Consider the following 16,667-nt stretch of genomic DNA (forward strand, 5'->3'; position numbering starts at 1 on the left):
ACAGCCCATGTGCGTTGCCCAAGTAGCAGGGGCTTTGGCCAGTGCCCAGCATCAAGAGTATTTTATCCATCCCTATTGATTCGTAGTGAACCAAGTAAACATGGTTCCAGGCAGCGAGAATCTGAAGGAGGTGAGCAACAGTGGGCTTCGTGCCCTGGTGGTGGGTGTCGCAGGGGGATGTGAGGTGGAAGCCCATGAGGTATTCGGGGTTTTGTGTCCCTGAGTGAGGGGGGACATTGGGCATAAGGTTGATCACCCTGTGTAGTGGCGGGTCACAGTGAGGCACGGGTGAGTGTGACTCCGCATGTGGCATGGTGGTGGCATGGTTGTGGTCAGATCGGGGCAACACTGTTCCATCAACACTTAGGAAGATGCCCCAGAACGCCTCAAAGGCATCCAGGTCGTGCGTTCATGGTTGGCTACCCTGTGGAGTTCTATGCTCCATTAGTTGGAGGTGGGTACCGTTGGTTGCCTCCAATGCTGAAGGATGCAGAGATTCACCATGGCAAAGCAGTTGCCACCCACCTGAATTTTTGAGTCGTTAAGTTTGGGAGATCACAGGTGTTGTGTAGGAGAGCAATGCGGGGGGAAGGGGGAAATCAGGGAGGGGCAGTGACGACAGAGCAAGGACCATAAGTTTGCTCAGTAGTTTTCAAGTTTCGGGCATGACCAGAGTATGTGGAACATATCACAGCGGTTGGTGTTGCATCTCCAGCATTGGTGATGGTGTAGCAACTTGGCCTGCTTAAGTTTCCATGGTGACCAATACCAATCATTTAGTATTTTGAAATATAGAAATTTGGCTTGAGATTCTGTCATGCCCAGCCAATAGGGACACACAGGCCTCCAATGAGAAGGCTTTGCCAAGCGTTGTCTGCCCCGAGAACCATGTCGTAATGCTTATAGGGCCAGAGTAAGAGGATTTAATTAGGACCCTGTAGAGGCCTGACTGCTCCCCGGTAATGACCCAGGGCACGGACGAAGTGCAGGACAGGTAATATGGGGAGTTTCTTCATGACAAGCCTAAGGGTAGCCCATAGGCAGTTTGGCAGCTGGCGGTAGCACCAATGATCCAGGGGCCGTAGCGTGAATTTCGTTAAGGATGCCGGCAAAGTCTTGAGTAGGTTACCATCATACATTTGGTCCACAGAGCACAGTACCCTCATGCTCCAGAACTCTCAGTAAAATGGTGCTCCTTCCAATGTGCATGGCGGAGTTGTGCTATAACATGCCTTCAGGTGTCGCAACAGGGGTACACCCTCCAGGCCACCACCATCGTCCCCAGGACTGGGTTAGAGGTCGTTGCTGTGTGGAAGGGAGACAGATACTGCAGCGGTGGGAATTGAACACCAATTAGATGATACTCTAGCTTCGTCCATAAAGTGCCGCCACTTGGGAGAGTTGGAACACCAGGGAATGGGATTTCATGTAGGGCAATCGGTAGTCCATCTGCTTCCATATTTGCCCAGAGATGGGACGCCTGGAGCCTGGGCTTGTGTCCACACCATATATAGGATGGATATCACCGTCTGTGTTCACAAGTAAGGTCCACGATATTCAAATGAGTAGTTGAAGCGAGTGGCCACTGTCATCATAATGGTCTGCTCTCTTTCCCAGAGGGAGAGATGCAGGAGGTGCCATCTCTGAAAATCCTATTTTGTGTGATCCGTCAGTGGGAGAAGGTTATCCAATACCACACAAAAGAGGACTCGGTTGATCTTGACACCCAGGTAGGTAAGTCCTGTTGAGAACCAGCATCTGGGATAGTCGTGAATGCTCCCATCGGTGGTTGAGCGGGACATAGGGAGGGCCTCGCTCTTTGTCCAGTTGATATTGTAACCTGAAAGGTGGGAAAAGTCATCAATGGGCGACATTGCCTCCTCTTTCGGGGGTGGGATAGAAGTAGCAGGATATCATCCACAAAGAAGTGCTTTGACTTTCCCTACAGTGGTAGGAATACCTGACACTGCAGGTGATAGTCGAATTGCAGCCGCTAGTGGCAATGAGGAGCAGGAGGAAGGGAGTGGGGGCATCCTTGATGGTTTTCCATTCAACTGGGAATGGACCCGACAGAAGTCCACAGCAAGATACCTCGGCCACCGGGGTGTCATAGAGGAGGCGTACCTTGCAAATGAAGTCTGCTCCCAGGCCCATGTGGGACATGGAAAAAATTTCGCCAGTTGACAGGATCAAACGCCTTCTCGCCATCCAGGAAGAGTGCTAGAAATTTGAAGGGCCTGTCCTTCATCTGCCACAGCAGGTGAGACAGCAGTTGGAGGTGCCTTGGGAGCTGCGGCCCCTGATGAAGCCCACCTGGGACTCATGGATCAGGAGGGGTATTACCTTGCTGAGGGGTGTGGCCAACATCTTGGGCAGAATCTTTGCATCAAAGTTAAGCTGCAATATTGGACGGCAGCTGGTGCAGTCCAGGGGTCCTTAGCTGACTGGGGAAGGAAGCTGATAGTAGCTTTATTATAAATAGCCCTCAGCGAGCCAACCTCCTTGGTTTCCTGAAATGCCTTCATCAGGTGGGGGAACAATTGGTCTTAACCGATTTCACCCAGGAACCCATTTCTCCAGAGGATTTACACGTTTGAAGGGCCGCTAAAGCATTAGTTACTTTATCTTCAATGAAGGCTCCTGACAGTATTTTAAGGCCCTTGTCAGAGAGCATAAGCAGGTGTAAATGGGCAGGAAGGCAGTCATCTGTTCTAGTGTGGCCCCTTGTTCTGTGGCAATAGGAGGTGTAGAAGGAAGAAGACCGGGAGGCAATGTCACATGGGTGTATAAGGAGCGATCCAGTTTTCTCCCATATTGCCAGTATGGCTAGTTGGTATTCCTTCTGGTTTAGTTGGGTGGCTAGAAGCCTACCCACCTTTTCTCTATGGTCGTATCGTCACCACTGCAGTTTGACCAGCGCCTTCTTGGCGTCTTTCGTGAAATAGGAGTTCAGAAGGATTTTAGCGAGTTCCATCCATTTAAGGAGAGACTGGGAGGAGGAGGTCATGTATTGCATCATAAGGGCACGTAATCTCTATCCAGGAGGTCTCTGGCCAGCATTCTGTGGGAGAGTGTAGTGGCCTCATCAGAGAAGTAGGACTGTATGTGGTTGCGCAATCAAATTTTCCCCTCAGGTTGAAGATAGACGAAAGCTTTCATACACCAGAGACGGGATGGGTGCAATGCAGCTGATGTCAAGCCCAAGCAGCACCGGGCTGAGGTCAGCATGGCCTGCCTCTAGGATGTTGCAAGAGGTGACATGAGGTAGTGGTCATGAATCATGAAGTAATCGATCCAGGACCGGGTCCTTTGGGGGCAGGAGAGGAATATGTATTCTTGCTCTCCCGGGTGAAGTAATCGCCATACATCAAGCAGTGCATGATCAGTCACCAGGTCCCCAAAAAGTGCACTGTCCCACCTATTGGTATACATCGTCCCTGCCTGTTCTATCCAATAGCCACCCACCCACCACCACTGGTGTTCTGCGGATGGAGGACAGGAGTCTGGATAGTTGAACTAAGAAATGGGATTTACTGGTGGTGGGTGGCATAGATCGATACAGCCACCACAACTCTGTCTAGGATCTATAATTTCTCCAGCACCCATCGGCTTCCCTCATCTATCCAAGTCTTAAGCACTGTACAGCGTAAGGAATTCCATATGAGGAAGGCCACCCTGCATTTTTTAGATCTGTTACGTGAGGCACGACTATCAGGTGACTGAAGGGAGAGTGTGGGTATTACAACAAGGGGGTTCGGCCAGCAAGACCGTGGAGAACAGTGGTGGCGATAGATCAAAAAGAGAGGTAGAGGAGAGAGAGGTAGTTACAGAAAGAGAGGGAGTCATCACAGAGCAAAGTATATGCTCAAGTCACTCTTTCGGCATTGATGGTTGTCTCCCCCTGCTTTAGTGGTGAACTTGTCTTTTTCCCTGTCCTTATGGAGTGCCTCCACGATTTGATGCAGGCCTTCTCAAACAGACTCCCTCCTTAGTGACCCTCCAGTGTGAATGTGGTTGGGTTGGTACTTAGGTTTCAATGGGGGAGGCTGTCTACTCAGGGGGTGGAAGCTGACTTGCTATCCACAGCCGTGTCCATAGCAGGGTCACCCAGTGAGTCCAGAAACAGTTCAAGAGCTCCAGGATCCATAAATGCTCTTGTGGAGCCATCAATCATCGGCGCAGGTTCCATGAGTCCGTATTTTATGGCATTGCCAGTAATCGTTTGCGTTTGAAGTTGGTGACTGCAGAGAAATCTGCAGAGTAGGAGATGCAGTTCCTTTCAAGAAGTAGGAGTGCTGTGTGTCGCCTGGCAACAGAGAGGATGGTACTCGTGTGCTGATGGCGCAGAGCGCATGCGATGATGAGTCACGGATAGTTGGGCTGTGAGGTATAGTCGGAGTGGACCCGGGGCTGCCGCTGCAGTTCCAAGCGTTCTTGCAATTGAAGGTGCAACAGGTCTGGCAGCAGCAACTTGAGGTAGTTAATCATATCCGCTTTCTCTGCCCCCTCAGAGACATCATAGATCCTGAAGTTGTCTGTCCTGGCCCGATCTTCCAAATCCGTCACTTTGCGAAGCAAGTAGTTGATGTCCCACCCCGAGTTCGGCAGACTATGATAGCGACCCTCCATATAATTTAATCTGCAGTCTATAATGTCCAGGCGGGTGTGTAGGCAAGACACCTCCTTTCTCACTGAGTGCACCTCAGCCATGAGAGTCGTTATCTTGGCATCCATGGCATTAAGTGTAGAGTCAATGGCTGAGATTCCCTTAATGAGGGCCTTCATAGGAGTGTCAGGTACGGCCGGAAGAGGCTTAACAGGAAGCTGGCATGGCGCACCACTTCTAAAAATAGCAGTTGACAGGCTGGTCTTTTCCAGGCCGACATGCAATACAACTGATGGACAGGGTTTTTTTCACATCTGCAGCCCGCCGCCTGGTCAGGCAAGATGTTTGTGCAAGAGGTCAATTCTGAGCTCACTTGCAGGGCGTCACTCACCTCTGGAGCGGCACCCGCAGGCGGGCAAGTCCCCAGATGTGCCTCCTTCTCGGGTCTGCTTATCCAACTGAGGCAGTCATTTGCAGGTGCTGGGCGCAAGGAGGGGCATCATCATAAGGAAGGCTACACCCGTCTTTGTTCCTGCAGAGCCAGACTATGGAGGATGGTGGCATTTTCTCCCACACTGCAGTGGGGTGAATGCTGCTCCTCAGGTCATTGGGCCTCCGAAATTGGCAATAGGAGCCACTGCAGGGCATGGGCGTAGTGAAGGCTGCCCATCAGCTGCAGTGCCTCACGGAACATGCCCCAATCCTTCTCTTGATCCCTCCAGAGCAGACTGGAGGTCATGGGCAGGCCATGCCATGTTTGAGCCGGTGTGGGGGGTCCACTAAGCGGCCATACCGGGAGGCTTTGCGGCGGCACACTCCGGAGCTCTAGCAGGGAGTAGCAATTTTGGTTAGCTCCAAGCTCTGCTTCCCTATGAAGGCATTTCATCATCTACAATTATATCATTTTCATGCTATTTTCACCATTGTTGTGCTATGCCACGGTTGTAAGATTGGTATAACTTACCTGCATCCATCCAATCACTCACTCACCCATTCATTAACATGTGTACTCATTCATCCATCCATCCAGCCATTGACTTATTCCTGCATTCACCAACCCACCCAACTTCACTCACATTTTCACTATGAAGAATCACTTTTCAATTTGAAAACACCAGCCAGTTCGCATTGTCAATGGTAGATTCCAAATAAACTCGAAAATTCTCCCTTATGGGGGAGACCATTTTTGGTCATATTGAGCCACATATAGCAAAGCCCTGTTGCTATCTACACCATTGGAAAGAAGGATTTCCTTATACAGCTGCCTACAACAATCAGACTCCTGGTAGGTCAGTCCGCATGTGCAGCACACATATGGCAGGTTTTTCAAAGCTTCATTACTCTCGAGTGCTTTTGATACAGTTTGTATTTCAGGAGTATACGAGTTTGAATTTTACTCATTTTCAAAATGTGCTTCGGGTAGTATTTTTCTTAATTGTTTTGTCCTCACGCTTGTGGAAGCCATTAAGGAATGTCACTGGCCAGTGGCGGCTGGTGGATTTGAAAAGTGGTAGGGCGCATATTTAACATCCACGTTGTAAGCCCTGATGAGCCCCCCCAGACCATCCATTTAATTGCCCAGTGGCAGTGCCCTAATGCATTGCACTGATTTCGGCAGCTTGAAGGCTTTCAGCTCTATCGGAGTTAGTGCCCAGAGGGTTCAAGGCCGTGCCTGCCCGTCTCTCCTGGACTTATCATATGCAAAATCCCCCTGTCAGCCGCTTCATGTTACCATAATCTTGCTCAGGAAATGGAATGCAGGCCAGAGAAAGGGAGCAGACACGCGATCTACACCCACAAGTACTGATACAAACACACACTTAATTCATACACCCACTCACCTCGGCCACACGCTCAAACATAAATATGTGCACTCACACTCAGACATACCCGCATATATACTTATACACACAAACAGTCACGCTCAAGCATACTCATATGGACTTTCATACAGGCAAACTCACTCACACAAATTATTCATGCACCACAGTCGGAAGCTATTTACTTTTCCAATCGCGGCCAGCATGACGGGCGGGTGGGGGGAGGGAGGTGGAAATGGGGTTGCGGTCGTCGCGGTGGTGGGATGGGGGGAGGCGGGAGGGGTTCGTTTAATTAAAAAATACATATAAAATAAAACTGAGTTAACTTACCATCCTGCACCGCTGCCACCTCAGCTGCCATCTGGATGGGTCCACCGTCCAACCGTCCAACTCCCGCCGTGCTGCTTTTTCGAATTCTTAATCCGATTCCTGCATCGTCATTAGGAAGAAAGGCAGCCTCCCTCCCTCCCCTCCGCCAATCACAACGCTGCAATGGCAGCGTTGTGATTGGGGAGGCGAATCGGAGCGCGCCCCACCCGAGCCATTTTCTCTATGTAGGCTGCTGCATACAGCAGCCTACATAGAGAAAAAGGGAGAGTGGGCGGTCCTGCTTGAGGGCAGGGGGGGAGTGGCTTACCCACTATTGTGGGTATTGACTGTTTGGTCTGCTCAGGGCCGACGGCCAAACAGTCAGTACCCACAACAGTGGGTAAGCCACTCCCCCCTGCCCTCGAGCAGGACCACCAACCCTCCCGCCCCCAACCAAGCACAGAGGCACTTCTGCTTTCTCGCAATGCGAGAAGGCAGAAACATAAATGGTCGTTTTTACCGTTTATGTTTCTGCCTTCTCGCACTGCGAGAAAGCAGTGGGGCGACGGCCCCACGCCCTAATGGGGGAGCTGCCACTGTCACTGGCTGTATATTTGTTAACATCAAAGATAACTTTTAAATGTAGTCATGCAATAATGGACAGAAATGAACACCTTAAAGTGTACTGAAAGTTACGAGTTCCCTAGTTTATACTTTCTCCCTCTTTACCTATAGTAGAGGGAGACATTACAACTGTTGTCTAAACATTGAACATTGTACTTCATTTACATTTTATGCATACCTCTGAATACGTGTGTGGTAGTCATCTTAGCACCTATTAGACGGGAAACGGCCAGTACAACGCGGCCGTTTCCACGCATAACAGTAACCACGCATGCATTACAACGCATGCGTGGTTACCACGATTGCCTTTACCACGCATACCTTTACTACGAGATACGTAGTAAAGGCATGTGTGCTAAAGGTAATATTAAACAAGCATTGGCATAGCCAATAGGTCTCGCCTTTGGGACCTTATAAGTGTTTAGCTATGCAACAGTTGCATAACTAAATACTTATAAGGTCCCAAAAGCGAGACCTATTGGCTATGCAAAGCAGCCGTGCAGCCGCGAAAGTGATCGCGATCACATCAAACATCAAAGCGGCCGTGCAGCCTCGAAAGTGAAAGTAGTTGCAGTAAAGCGCGGCGCGCGCGCCCGCGCACATGCTCTGTAGCTCTATGCTGGCCTGGTAGCACTTTTTGGAGCCCTCTCAATAAGACTCGCCAGACCAGCGCATGCGCTGGGTCAGGCGAGACCTAAAAAGGGGGGTTGGGAGGGTCTCTCCCCCCCCCCCCCAAAAAAAAACCAAACCTGATTCCATCAATGTGGAGGTAATCGGCGTCGTACCGTCGTTAGAGGAAACGGAAAGACACTTCCACTTCCTCTTTACGATGTACGACGCAGATCGGAAGAGCTTCCAGAAGAGAGGACATAGCGAGGTAAGGGGGAATTTAGTTTTAGGAATTAATGAGGAGGACACAGGGGTATTATTAAAAAAAAAAACAACAGTTACCACAAAAATGCCTTTACCGATATGCGTGGTAAATGCATTTTCGTGGTAAATGTTATTCGTGGTAACGGCATTCGCGTTGTAACGCATGCGTAGTAAAGGCATGCGTTGCAACGGAATGCGTTGTAATGACATACAACCCTATTAGACACGCCTCCAGCCCAATGTAACAGCACCTAGTGTCAGCACATAATTCTCCCCCATGATATAAATGCGTGGTAACCACAGCACATGGGCGCAATTAGATGCACTACAAGTCAGCTTGCTGCTGTTGGCTTCTCTTCTGTGCTGCCAGCCTACCACAGTCAAAAATGACAGAAGAGTGGTCAGAAATGGCTTGTGTCCTACTCATAACCCTCTCACTTTTAATGAGCAGTTTCAGTGAGCAATTTTGAAATTGGCTTCCTGTCATGGAGTCATGGGCTTGCTTGGCAGTACTCCAAATGCCAAGCAGTGCACAACTTTATTAGATGCTTGTAGGGCGGATAATATGCAGCTGTTTCAACCACTATGTCTGTTCCTGGGGGACTTAGAAGAAATGTAAGGCGGCATTTGCATAGGGCAGGCACAACACAAACTAATCATGTTGGGTAGATTTGTTGCATCATTCAGGTCTTTGACCCACCCAAACACAGGACCCAGAATTCACTATCCCACCTTCACCATTGATGCCTAAATCCCTGCAACAATTACAGATATCAGTCACATCAAATGCTATATTAGTAGTAGAACAGTTAAAACTTAGGGGCAGATCTACAAGGAAGTGCCGCAGTGCGGCAACGCAAGCCCTTTGGCTGCGCCACGCTGCGGCACTACCGAAGCACAGGAATGCGACATATTTACAATAATATGTTGCATTCCTGTGCTCTCCCCTGCGCTGGCGCACAAACTGCAGCCATGTGCCGGCGCAGGCACTCTTGATCATGGAATGCCCCTCCCACGCAAAGTTCTGCGTGTGCAGGGGCCATATTTACAAGGAGAGGAAAAGTCACGCAGGGTGGCTTTTCATCTCCTTGTAAATATGGAGAAGTGACGTACTGGTGGCGCAGGGGGGTTGTAAATCTGCCCCCTAGTTTCTATTATGTGTGAATAGGTTGTCCCATGACTTAACTTGCCTATGCAGGCCCCTATACCACTATCAATTAGTCTTAATGTATTTCCGATCAAATAGAGAACTTCTGCGGCCCATCAGAGAATTTGCAAATTAGATGCAACTGATTTCTGGGAGCTGGTAGCCATTCCTAATACAGGTGCTGCTTATGCATGATGACTGATGAAGGAAAATCAGGTTACCGCAGCCCGGGGCGGTCATGGTTCATGAGGTATAGAATGAATACTTCAAATAGCCAATGCCAAAAGGTGATGTAGCACACACAGCCTGTCAATCAAGCTTAGTTCCAAATGGAAATTTGGTAATATGGTTATCTCAATCACATTACTCAGTAACTAAGAAGGTAGAGAGAGGAGGGTAGAGGATTGCAGTATTACAGGGTTCGGATCATTTTCAAACCACTGTCTTAGGAGCTTTAAAATTTAAAAGAGATGCATAATGGATGTGTGCCCCGGTATTGCACAACTTAGCGTCTGCATGGCGGCTATTGCTTGAGATGTTAGCGAGCACAGACTCTGGTCACATATCATCTTCTTAATCTCTGTTGAACCACAGATGGTCTAACCCCTGAAAGCTTCTCAAGAGCATTGGTTTTTAGCCTTCAAGGTCCTCTCCATTTGTTGCTTGATTGTATCCAGTAGATATATGTGGCTTGCTGGCTCTCTTGTATATCCCCTCAAGAAATGAGCCATACGGATGGGGTAGTGTTCCTATGAGTTCATCCCCGCAGGCAGGTCTGTCTCACTTCGTCCTTTAGACAATATTTTTTGGTCAGATTAGATACTTTTTTCACATACGTGATCCAAATTTTCTTCGTCAAAAAAGAATATATGTCAGAAAGACCAAGTGACGAAGTGCTCCAGAATGTTAGAGGTGATTTGAATGAGGATAAGGCTAGCGGCCATGGATGGATGATCTAGGGGTTCATATGAAACATTTTATACACTGCAGAACACAAAAAGGATGCATAGGTGTTTCTGTAGTGAAAGAAAACGTAACCAGTATGTTGATATCCCCCATCATGCCGGACAGCTCACTGGACATAGGCTTTTCCAAGTGGAAAGAAGGAGATGAAAAGTTTAGGTTCTACCATGTTGATTCATCAAGCTTGAAGCTTCCCTGCTTGACTCATACATGGCACAGATGGCCATGACTAGATAACCTCCCCACCACAAGTATGATCTTGATATTAACCATCTGTGCCACAGGCACGTCATACCGGAAGTGCTGGTACCTGAACAAGGCAATGCCTTCAGGCACGTACGGTGCATTTTATTTTACCTCTCAAGTGACAGAAATAGGAGGTTGCTAAAGTGCAAGCGTTCTGCTATCATTCTTCGCGCTATATAAAAATCACAGATAAATAAATTATGGTTAGAAAAATATTCCAGTCGAAGTTTCCCTTTAATGTCTCTCTTGACGTCCTGTGACATAGAACTACAACTTTCAGTAGGTTGTACATATGTGTGTGTCTTTGTAGAAGGAGAATGATAACAATGTGGGATTGGGGAGGCCCACCCCTCTTTAAAAAGTTTAAAGGGCTCCTTTCTTCTGTGCTTGCATGCTGGCATAGGAGCATATTAAAAATTAGTGGCATTAAGTGGAACAGACAGTGCGCTGACATTTACTCTTTTAAATGTGACCAGTTTTTTAGCCCAAATTACCATCAATTAACTTTCTGGATAGGAGTGAAAATTTCAGGAAAACAGAGTTTATTGTATTTATTATAGCTGCATATAGATGTGTCCATGTAGTTGTATTGTATAAAATGTGTATTGTAAATATAGTAGCTGTGTGCATACAGTAGTTGCATTTGTGTGTGTTCGCTCACAGGTATGTTTTGACATATTTCTACGCATTCCAGTGTGTTGCACTTGTTCATACTGTTTTTATGTTTGAGTTCTACATATTTTTACATCTACTTTTGCTTTGCTTTGCAGGGTATAACTGGACCACACGGGAATCCGGGTTTGCCGGGGCTGCCAGGCCCAAAGGTAAGTTAATGTCACTGGAATACAACACACACGTTGTTAAAGATAAAATAGCTGTTTGGCATCATTCTCCGAGCACCACGAGAAGTAATCGAATTTCTTAGAAGCAAAAATCGTGCTTACACTGAACAAAACGCACTATGATAGTTTTAAGTGGCTTATGGGAATTAAATCACTCGCAGGAACTTTTACCTTCTGTTAACAATCTGAAGCACGTCTGAAGTGTAATGTCTACTTAATGTTGCTTTCATGAATATCTTTTGGCTTGGCATTGCTTGAGTTCTTCTGTCTGATGAACAGAAATTGTAGAATTTGCCAGATCTGCACATTGTAAATTCGATGTATAAAATAATGAGAAAGATTCTCAAGAGACCAATTTCAATATTTCAAACGTAATTCCCCTAGTCATTTTAAATAGTTTCAGACAGATTTCTGCGCTCTGAAAAATGCCTTCAGCTCATATTTAGTTTCACGTTTTTGATAAATACGTCTGGAAAAACCAACACTGGCTGCAGTTTTTTGTAAGGAGTTTTCCTGTGGCAGGAATCTAACCTGTGGTGACAGGTGTTAAACACTGCTCTGGGGCATGAAGTTTGTCAACTAACACTCAGGGAGTTTGACGTGATGAAACAAAGTTGTCTTGTGTTGAGTGCACACACTCTTTTCATGGTTATTCCGTATTTCGCGAAATTTCTAATGATTTGCCTTGCTCTAAATGTATGCCCAGAACTTTACAGACACAATAAAGAGTGTGCTGTTTTTGTGATAATTGCTAACCGCCAATGAAGTAATTTAAGAGAATGTGTAAATTTGACTAAACATTAAGGGCTGCACTCTGTCATGTTGCCAGGGTCCGATAGTGTGTGCCTTGCCAAGCTAGTCTCGAGTTTCTGCGGTCTGTGGAAAGGGCACCCCAGTTCAAAATTGTTTTTGAATCCAGACCATTTATATAAGCAATAATTGCTATTTCCTGTGTACCTGGATTAGCTCAATCCTTCCAGTGAGACATAGCTGGAAAGGAAATGCCTAGCTCATTAGTATCATGAAGAAGTCATTCACTCAGGGGTCGTTAACCACAACTGCAGTGGTGCCACACCTACGGGTGAGCCGCGCACAGCGCCTGACACTTATGCCCTGTTAAGAAGTGTTGGAGGGTAGGCGCTCTCACTTTAGCTTTCAGGTGGGACTAGCTGGGGAGTCAGCCAAAGGGGCATGCATTGAATTTGGGTTCGTAAATGCAGTGACGGCCGGTGCAGGTAGCGCGTGGGTGGAGTCGACTTACAACGACGAGGTAAAATAAAAAAAGAAAAAAAAGAAAACCATGTAACTTGCACTCGCCTTATCGCTGACTCTGCAAAATCATTGCTTCCTCACTTCTCATCAGTCAGAGTAATACATTCTTAACTCAAGTCACAATCTTTGCGATGCATGACTACCAATCAACCAGTGTTTTTCTTTCACAAGCTCCTAATATGATCCAATAAAAAAGATACATTTACTAAATTGGTGACCCATTGTATTAATACAATATCTTCTCTATTAACAGTAAAAAAAATAGAACCCTTGTAAGATTTATATTACCAAATATGATACTATCACAATATTCCTATTCATGCAATGATGTCATGAACATAAAATGAGGCAGACAGGATGTGGAAGACTGTAGACTCTACAACCTCTTAATGAATCCTAAACACCAGATATTGATCACAGACAATCCAAAGTTATCAACATGAACCTGTTTCTTTTTCAGTTGCCAGTGAGTGTCTTGCCACCTCCTTACATAATCTGTTTGGTGCAGCTTGAATAGTGCCTTTGTTTGTATTGGCAGGTGATCATGTATTTTTTACTCGACCAATATTTTGTGACCATCTACATCAATACTGCTATTGCGTGAAATAGAAAAATCTATTTTGAAGCCTTAAATGTTATTTGGACCAAATACAACCTTCAGTATGTAGGAATCTCCTTTGGGAATATGATTAAAAGCCCTGTTTCATCTAGCATAAAATATAAGGATGAACTGCCCCTCCCTTTCCTCAATGAGAGCTTGTGTTAGGGCCGGTTTGCAGCCGTAACACGTGCTCCCATTAAGGAAAGGGACCATGTGACCAAACTGTGTTCAGTCACATTAAAATCAGTCGGTCGGGACCGCCGACCGGATGTCGGTCGGTCCCACGACCGAGTCGTTGTTGGGCGGAAGTCATTCCGCCCGACATCATAATGAGCCCCTAAGTGTTGAATGAGACAAATAAATAAACTGGATGGCTAAGCCTGGATTTTCATTATAGGTAAAGCTGATTGCCATTATTTTTTTTGTGATAAGATAATAAAGTGTGGGATATTACAAAAGAAATTATGCTCTGGCATATAATCATTTCATACACTATGTTTCTGGAAATTACATGATGAGTATATAGTATGAACGAAATTCAAGGCTAATTTCCTGAAGAGAAGCAAGTTTAAGTTGTTAAATGGCCAGAAAAAGTAACCTTGTTTATAATTTATTACTTGGCAAATCCAATTAACTGAGTGCTGACATGCAAGTAAGTAACACAATGTCCAGCATTGCAGCACTACACTCTAGGAGCCTTAGACTGGTGACACTCTGCAAAGAAGAACTCGCTTTCAAGTACTTGCGAAGGTGCCTGGTTTTGGTTATGTTCTGTATTCGGAGAGCTAACTAATGGTTTGCCTGCCGATTTTCACTATTTAATCTCACTAGCAGTTTCATGGTTCTCATGAGGTTTACACCCAATGGTTTGGATGCAAAGTTTTGCATCACTATTGCGAGCATATGGATGGTGAGTACTTTAGACGCACCGTCCTTCATGTGGAAGCCAATTGACCAAAGAACCGTTCAGTGTGTAACAAACCAGAAACAGGCTCCTTTAGTCAATGAATGTGCTTGACTGAGACTGTGCACTCTCCCTATTATCTTAACCATTCATTGTACTCACTAGTCTGCAGCTCCACTATGAGCCTCAAAGTGATGCTTAGAAACTTCATGCCGTCCAAGAACAGGCTGGCTTTCTAGTTAAAAAGGAACCCTATGACCTGTCTAAGAGGATTCTGAAATGCAGATAACATTTTCCAGTAGCATAAGATTATAGTGAGACAGCTATGAAAAAAGCAATGAAACTCAGGTTTTCAGCTGCCAAAAAGATATTAGTTTGGAAGATGAATGCTCTTTTTGTTAGTCTCTTTGGCACTTGTAAATTGCATTCAATCCAAATAGCAACATTTTCAGCTAACAACACAAAACAGTGTCTTTGACACGTGGGTAAGTAAATGAACAGCTGGTTCTACAATGTCCCTTTCAGAGTAGAAACCTAAAATCAGTGTTTCCTCAGGGCAGAGGTCTCTAGCAGCACCTAGCTCTACGTAAGCATTACAAACGTATGGGATTTTTGAAGAGCATTTGAGCAACATATTAAAGAGTCAACAAGCTGCTTTAAAAAAACTCCAGTATTCTGGGTTGTCATTTGGTAACATTTTCTGTTATTAATAGTTCCAGTCCATTTGAACTTCACATACATCTGTTTCCACTCAGTTTCTACAATAACCCGGCAGTATTGACAGTTTTGGCAACTTGACCAGAAAAAAAGGCATTTGTATATAAATCTACAAATGCTCTGCAGTACTTTTCTTACACTACATGGGAGATGTCTGGGGATTTGATTTACAGTTTGCAGTAGAGTAGCCTAGGCAGAAGCATCTCAGCTGAGCAAAGGTGGGCGTGTGGTTCCGCCCTCAGAAAAGCGGGCCTATATAGCTACTATCACAAGGGTAGGTGGGTTCGCCTGGAGCTGTCCCCCCAACACACTAATGGCTCTCGGGGAGACTTGCCAGTGGCCCCATACATACACTGCCCAGGATAAGATCAGAAAATGCTGGTCTCACCTTGAATACTGTATGCTGTGTTAATGCAGGCACTGTAAACATGCATCAATATATTGCTGGCAGACTCCATGGACATGCAGATGCCCTCACACATATCAAACCTTGACAGGGGCTGGGGGTCAGGAGCTTCCACTACCGGGGACTTCATCAGTCTATGTCACAGGCCATTGCCATGCTACTGTATGAAGCAGGGCTGTGGCCCCTCCTGGTAGGAGCTATAGCATGGTCTGAAATGTGTTGGGCGCTACAGCCTGAAGCCAATTGTTTTTAAAAAAATGTTCATTCATATTCATTGAATGATTACTTTTAAATTAGCCAAATCAAAAGCAAAATTCATAATAATAGTGTCACAGGTGTGTGAGCGTGTGTGCGGGTGTGTGTATGGTTTGTGTGTTTGTATGTATATACTTTCAAATTTTGCACCACTTTTTAAGTCTAAAATCATATTAGTATGCCGTCCAAAAAATTATCAGATGATTCTTGGTATTGGGAGGTCCCTAAATTGTGAATGAATTGGCGTATGGGTTTGTTGCTTTGATCAAAGCAGAGAAATGCATCGTTCTGTTTCCCTTTCATGTATGAAATCTGAAGGGCATATATAGGCAAAGGATGCAGTGCATGCAGAATTCCAAACCTTAGTGGTAATTATGCTGTGTCTTACTTTTTTCCTTTTCCACCTATATTTTCCTTAGAAAGGTATTTGGTGTTAAGCAATGACGTGGGCATTTGAGGCATCTCAGATCTTTGCGGGGTTTTACTTTTTGCTTCGAAGATTTGCTGTACAGTGCTATTTGCCAAACTTGCCTCTAGCCCTCTACAAAGAAACCAGTTGGGCTGGACACAGATATCTGCATCCCAATACATTTTCCTTGGTAATGATGTTCCTTTAGGACACCGGAACTCTATATAGATCATTTGCAATTGGGATTCCTCCATCACTCTCGGTGGGTAACTGGGCAGGAGACTTGGGGTTCTGCATCATGGTGCAAAAACCATTAATAGAGGTTTTGGTGACTGAAAATTCTCTCAAAATGCGGTGACATATTCCAATTTATTATGATAATGTGGTGTCAAATATGACATCAATATCATAAAATTGAAGAATGGATAGTGATTTCAAGAGTGTGTGTCGTATAGAGGTATAGAGTGAACACCAATTAAAAACAACAAAAGAAGCAAATGTGCAGGGCAGTATGGAACAAGCAGCATATCAGGGAAGAGATGAGGAGCAGCTCTTCAGGGTGGGAAGCATCGAGAATAGAGGACACAGCAACCAGACCTGAAGTGAAGAGGGACACAGGAAGCATATCATAAATAAACATAAAACAGGAAGAGGATCTGGAGGGGGCAGAGGG

General features: G+C 45.9%; 1 protein-coding gene across 1 annotated transcript in view; it reads left to right on the forward strand.

Annotated features, from left to right (window-relative positions):
- The window catches only part of COL24A1 (collagen type XXIV alpha 1 chain), an 826,732-nt gene that overhangs the window by 231,328 nt on the left and 578,737 nt on the right, over window positions 1–16,667 (forward strand). Inside the window, exon 5 of the mRNA XM_085602067.1 lies at window positions 11,359–11,412. Within this exon, the coding sequence (XP_085458193.1) occupies window positions 11,359–11,412 (54 nt within the window). The remainder of the gene's footprint in view (window positions 1–11,358; window positions 11,413–16,667) is intronic.

The sequence above is a fragment of the Triturus cristatus genome, chromosome 4_2, assembly GCF_964204655.1.
Source record: "Triturus cristatus chromosome 4_2, aTriCri1.1, whole genome shotgun sequence".
NCBI classification, from domain to species: domain Eukaryota; kingdom Metazoa; phylum Chordata; class Amphibia; order Caudata; family Salamandridae; genus Triturus; species Triturus cristatus.